We start from the raw sequence: 6,939 nt of genomic DNA on the forward strand, positions 1-6,939 counted from the left end.
AAACAGAACTGCTTGTGGTTCCAGCAAACCCATCGTTTGATCACAATTTCACCATCAAGTTAGGCACATCAACCATAACTCCTTCAAAAACAGCTAGAAGCCTTGGAGTTATGATTGATGATCAGCTGACTTTCTCAGACCACATTGCTAAAACTGTCCGATCATGCAGATTTGCTTTATTCAACATCAAGAAGATCAAGCCCTTTCTTTCGGAACATGCTGCACAACTCCTTGTTCAAGCTTTTGTTCTGTCCAGGCTGGACTATTGCAATGCTCTCTTGTCAGGTCTTCCAGCCAGTTCTATCATACATTTACAATTAATCCAGAACGCGGCAGCAAGATACATTTTTAATGAGCTGAAAAGAATACACATCACACATCCGTTTGCACTGGCTACCAAAAGCTGCTTGCATAAAATTCAAGGCATTGATGTTTGCCTACAGAACCACCACTGGCTCTGCACCCATATACCTACATTTATTACCTCAGACTTATGTGCCCTCTAGAAGCTTGTGTTTTGCAAGTGAACATCGCTTGATTGTGCCATCCCAAAGAAGCACAAAGTCACTTTTATGCCGCACTTTTAAATGAAATGTTCCCTCCTGGTGGAATGACCTCCCCAACTCAATCCGAGCAGATTGAGTTATATATATATATATATATATATATATATATATATATATATATATATATATATATATATATATATATATATATTGTATAATAAATGAAAAGAAAAGAAAATACAAAAAGATTAGAAAGTTAGTTAGATTTTTAGAATTAGAATACAATAGAATTAGAATAGTGAGTGCTAAAGTTAGAGGGTCAAATAAAGATGGAAGAGATGGGTTTTAATCCAATTCTTGAAGATGGCTAAAGACTCAATCCGAGCAGACTCAATCTGCTCGGATTGAGTTGGGGAGGTCATTCCACCAGGAGGGAACATTTCATTTAAAAGTGCGTAAAAGTGACTTTGTGCTTCTTTGGGATGGCACAATCAAGCGATGTTCACTGCTGCAAAAGGTTCAAATATGTGAAAGAAGCTGGAAAACTGAAGCATCTGTAGGACCTGAAGGACTTTTCTGAAGAACAGTTACTAAAAATAAATTAAGACTGATATACTCTTCAGCCACAAATGCTCAAATTGCACTATAGCTGTGCAATACACATGTAGGACTTTATGTATTAAGTTATGAAGTTTGAAAAGTCAAGCTCGGTAAGTAGTGTAGGGTGAAAAAAAATTATCTCATTTTATCCTCCATCTTCAGATGTCCAACATCATTGTCCAACATCATTGTTTTAGCTTTTTTTGTAAAGGGCATTTGACTTTTGTAAACACTGGGTCAGTACTTCTGCCTATGTCACAAGTGACCTTTCCAATGAGACTACATAATGCGTGAGGTCGTGTTATTGCAAGACAAGCATTTGTAGTTAAAAGTATCTACATTTTAATTTTTTAAAGAAAAATGGCAGATTGTTTCCCTAAATAAGACCCTTAATTCCATGGCTGGGATTGTGTATAGCCCTTTGAAGCTGCATTGAAACACCAATGTGGACCTTCAACCCATTGGCCTCCACTGAAGTCTACTATAATGGATAAAAATCCTTGAATGTTTTCCTCAAAAACCTTAATTTCTTTTCGACTGTATAAAGAAAGAATGGCATAAACATCTTGCATGACATTGGGTTGAGTAAATAATCAGGAAAGTTTTATTCTGGAAGTGGACTAATCCTTGAATTAATATTTTATAATGTAATAATAATCAAATATTTAAGAATGAGTTATGGTTAGTTCTGGGGTGTAGAAATGTAGTAGTTTGCATCTGTTTTCTGTTTGTGTGTACAGGATGCCCTTGCTCCTTATCAGCATATTGAGGAAGACCTAAAGAGTCTTAAAGAAGTTCTGGAGATGAAGAACCAGCAGATTCATCAACAGGAGCTCAAAATTTCAGAGCTGGAAAAAATGGTAACAGACACTACAAACAATGTTACACATAGCTTTAAATATTAAAGACACTTCACTTTTTATCAGATACTGTATACACATTTAAAACGTCTGTGTGGGACAACTTTTTGATGACTACATTTTTGACAAATCAAATGATCTGTAGAGTGACAATGTCCCTCCCCCTGCAAAACAGCAAGTAAAGTTCATGGCATAACTAAAGCCTATTTAAAATTTAAAAAGACCAGTGCCTCCATACAGTATGTCTTACTCAAACTTGTTTTCAAAAGGGTCTACACGGGACAGATGTTATCAAGCAAAACCTAAAAAAATTCAGTTACTTCGGCCATTAGAAATTAAAAATGTCCTATATGCAAATGTATTTGTCAACCATAAAAGATGTCTAGTAACAATAGAAAGTTACCAAGATACATTTTGGCCCCTGTAGAATAAAACACTTCTGATATGACTGTATTCTCCTTGTTATTTGAACGTATATTAAGAGTATATTAAGAGTAATAAAGCTAAACGGCTTCATTTGAAATTAGAAATGTTGAGTTTTTCAGTCATTTAGAGTATTTGTTATGTTTTTACACAGGCTCAAAAGAATGTTCTGTTGGAGGAGCGTATTCAGGTGTTACAGCAGCAAAATGAAGACCTAAAAGACAGGATTGACCGCAACCTTGCTATGTCCAGGTCTTTATAAAACATTTCTAAGTTATACCATTAAAGGCATCTTAGTTTGAAAGTATTTCCATGGTATACTATTAAAAAAACGTATTTATTGGCATTAATGGTTCCATGAAGAACCTTTTACATTCGTGGTACCTTTCCATTGCATAAAAGGTTCTTCAGAGTGGAAAAAGTTTTAGATTTTTTTTTTTTATATTCTTCACACCAGATGTTCTTTGAATAACTGTTTACTGAAAGGTTGTTTGGCGCCAATGTGAAAACCACCTTGTAAAAGCTTTATTTTTAAGAGTGCATGACCCCTTTCAAGCTACGGATAGTGCTCAGTAGTTGTTTCCTCTATTCTACCAGGCAACTTTCAGAGGAAAATGCCAACCTGCAGGTGTATGTCGAGAAAGAGAGCACTGAGAAGAAACGACTGAGTCGCACCAATGAAGAGCTTCTGTGGCGTCTTCAAACAGGCGAGTTGAGCCCACGAATGTCTCCCACCCAGTCGCCCCTTCATCGACCAGCTTCTAGTCCCTCTTCACCCTCCCGGCAACAGCCCTTCCCTAGATGAATGTCCAATTCTTGCCTTTCTTAGTCTCTCGCACTCTTTTTTTCTGTAACTCATGTTTCTCATTTTGGATTCTGGTTGGATGGAACAGAGGAGGCTCTCACACTTCTCACACCATAAATGGTGGTCATAGCGCTTTCAGTTTCATCATGCCAGTGTCAATGTTATTAAATTAGTACAGTGATCAGGGTTTGAGTTTACTTTTTTTTGAACGACTGAACAAAATAGTTTAACGTGTGTATATGTAAATGGATAGTCCACCCCCCAAAAATGTATATATTGTCATAATGTACTTGTTCTGAACCTATATGACTGACTTACTAATGTGGAGCATAAATTAAGAAATTTGTAAAAAAAAAGATTGTTCTTCTTCACACAATTTTAATAATTAGGCTCTGAAGCTTTAAAAAGGTGCAGGAGAGTAAAATTTAAGTTCACTGATTTACTCCGACTACAGTTTAACCAGAGCCAGAGTTGATCTCGAGAACCAAACAGGACTGACTCATGAAGAATCGATAGGGGGTGCATTTTTCAAAAGCATTTCAAGCTAAAGTTGAAAGTTCCATTGTTACTAACACTTTTTTTGTTGTTACCAGTTAAACGTTCAATATTTTCATGAAAATACAGTTCCAAAAAATATTATCAAACAGCTTCACAAAGTTGTTTGGTGGGAACTACTGGCTTTAACCTGTGATTAGAAGTGAATTGTTAGTATGATGTGACATTCACATGAACATTGAATTCTACATCTTTTAGTTTTTGTTAAGTTGATGTAAAAATGAATCAAAAAAGCGAAGTTTTCTTCAGTTCACATGTTCCTTATATAAAGCAATAATCATACTTAATTAGCAGAAATTATTACTGCACCACCTGCATGATGTCACTAATGACAAAGTTAGAGTACAATGGTTTCAGATAACATTCATGACTAGCTAGTTAATTTCACTAGTGATGAACCATACTGTGGTAGTTAGCCAGCTTATTACTTTGGGAAATGCACCCCAGACCGCTCTATTAATTAAATTGATAGTTTAATAAAATAAAATAAAAACTAATTCATTCATTGTTAACGACCAATAGGATTTTCAAAGTCAGTTGATTAACAGACTTGCAATGTAGCACACAGTTGTATAGATCACATTTCCTACACTTTTATTGTGGTTTGAAAGCTTGAAAGCATCAGTCCCATAATTACATGGAAAATAAAAAAAAACAGCACATTCTTCAAAAGTTCTCCTATTGCGTTCCACCAAATAGTCAATCATACAAGTTTGGAACAACATGACATTGAGAAAATTTGAGAAATTTGAGCTTTTAATTGTTAAATAAACATACACTAGAGAGAACAAAAAGGAGAACATTATTCTCCATTTTTACTGTAAAACTATATCATGTGAGTCACAGTGTTGTGCATTATGATGTTTCACAGGCCATTTTGGAAATATATCCTTTTTTTGTACCTTCTACTCTAATGGATTTTTGGCTTGCGCTGAGGTTTTCCATTCGAACAGGACATCATGGTGCTTTTTCCCCAACCTTTGCCTGTTGTATCAAGATTTTCCAAAGACTGATCAGGATAACACATACACAATTTTACTAAGAATTTACCTTTTTTCAAAGGAAAACCAGCAACCCTCTGTGCATGCCCAGGCATTTCTGTACTCAATACACCAAACAGGAAAAGACAGGAATACATCTTTATAGGCAAGTTTAGGACGGACAGATGTCATTCAAATTAGGACAATACTTTGTCAAAACAGGATTGCAACTAATAATTATGTAGTTTAGGGGCTCAATAGAAATTAGTCTAAGATGTACTTAAATTTTTTAAGGTGGTTCATTCACATTTTGTGACTACTATACAAGGATGCTAATATTAGCATGGAATGAAAATGCAGTCGTGTAAACAACTTGCAAAACTTCATCCTGCGGTTTTTACCTTCATCTCATGTTTGTGAGGGTAAACAATTCTCATGCCTTCATCTCAACTGTCCATGTTTACAGAAATCTCCAGAATGCATTAAGCTGTAAGAACTATGAACTGACGCCACAGTTATCAGTCATGGCTGTTTTTGTCTTTCTTCTATGTAGAGTATGTATCATAAGTCTTCCGGTTGCTCTAAGATAATATGCTTAAACTGCTTTCATGTGGACACTATGAGGGCTTTTTACCTACTTCATACAGACTTTCCTGCATAATATTTAACAAAATGTTTTTTTTTTGGGGGGGGGGGGCATTGGGGTTTGGCGCAGAAGTAGGCTACTAAAAAGCACTAGCATTTTAAGTCTGCAACAGGTTATCATGAGTACCTCAGTTCATAAAAATGCAGGCTTCTACAGAGACTTTATTGTAATACATTCAGGGTCTACAGTGTCAAAGCCATGGTCTTAAAACAGGAAAGTCTTTAGTAGTGAATAATAACCAGAACGTATTTAAACTACACCTGCATTTATCTTCCCTGAAAGGCCTACAACAGCTATCCTGTATATTAAGTGGATCATCTGTATGTGTATATGCTCTTGTATTATTGCTGACGTTGTGGTAAAAATCTGGACTCGATCTTCGGGAACTTTAGAAACGAGTTAGGAAGTCATCTTGTTCATGAATGTTTTAATGTCCTGAGGGGACAATATACATGTTTTATTTTATGTCTAAGTGTACTTAGTAGTGCAGCTATTAGTGATTGCATATTTTAGGTTTAGCATAAATGACAACGAATTTTTTTTATAGGAACAAAAAATCATTCGTTAACATTCTTCAGCCTTAACATCTGTACTAACACAGAGAGCGCAAATGGCTGCTGCCGTTTACGAACACTTGAACTATAATGATGGCTGATTTTATACCATTTTACTGGTGAATTATGTTTATTTATTCCTGCTCATTCCGAGAGTACCACCTCCCATCTCAGTCAGTGATCCAGCTCAGGTTAGGAAGGTGCATTACAGTGTTATACATATTAAAACATCTTCATGCTGAATCTACAGAACGGAATGTAAACTACAGGTATACATTTGAGAGGTTGGCATCAATGTAATATCAGACTTGTATTTAAATGTATTTCACTCATATTGCAATTTAACTGGAAGCTCTGAATGAAATAATGAAATAGAAAAATCAACTTCCTGTCTGCAATTACTGTTCCTTAAGTGTCTGCTTGGATTATGCTCATCTCTGCATTTGAAATATAAATGAAAGGAAATCTTCAATCAGTCAGGTTGTGAAATGCACTGATTTTTTGTCTTGTGTCTTTTTTCCCCACTTTGTGTGTCCCATGGACATGATTATGAAGTTTCTGAATGCTTCTTCCATTCATAAAGGAACAGTTCAGACAAAAAAAATTACATTTTGTCACTATTTACTCAGTCTCATATCGCTTCAAACCTGTATGTTGTTGTTTTTTTTCCATGTAGCGCACTTCACGTTGTGCCATGCTAAAAACTATTTACCTAGTTTGATGTTCCGGACATTTAAGCTATATTATCGCCAAATATTGGATTATATAGCATCTTAGTCATCATAGTCTTTATGACTTGTACACTATGTTCCAGATCTATCCAGACTGTGAACTAGTGTTGTATTGAGTATACGTGTGAGAATGAGTAAATAATGACTGCATGTTATTAATATTTTTTGGTTTTTTTAAGAACTGGAATACAAACACAGCTGTCTGTCATTGGATATTTAAGGAAAGACTAAGGATTGTGTTAATGAAATGTCCTTTTTTTCCCTCTTCTCCTAATTTGT

The 6,939-nt window shown here is 35.5% G+C and overlaps 1 protein-coding gene across 1 annotated transcript in view; it reads left to right on the top strand.

Moving 5' to 3' along the window:
* LOC113115318 (microtubule-associated tumor suppressor candidate 2) overlaps window positions 1–4,803 on the top strand; it is a 41,274-nt gene extending 36,471 nt beyond the window's left edge. Inside the window, exons 13-15 of the mRNA XM_026282804.1 lie at window positions 1,847–1,966; window positions 2,544–2,641; window positions 2,987–4,803. Of these exons, the coding sequence (XP_026138589.1) occupies window positions 1,847–1,966; window positions 2,544–2,641; window positions 2,987–3,194 (426 nt within the window). The 3' untranslated portion in view covers window positions 3,195–4,803. The remainder of the gene's footprint in view (window positions 1–1,846; window positions 1,967–2,543; window positions 2,642–2,986) is intronic.
* Window positions 4,804–6,939: the final 2,136 nt, after the last annotated feature.

This window comes from Carassius auratus, chromosome 15 (assembly GCF_003368295.1).
Source record: "Carassius auratus strain Wakin chromosome 15, ASM336829v1, whole genome shotgun sequence".
Taxonomy (NCBI): Eukaryota; Metazoa; Chordata; class Actinopteri; order Cypriniformes; family Cyprinidae; genus Carassius; species Carassius auratus.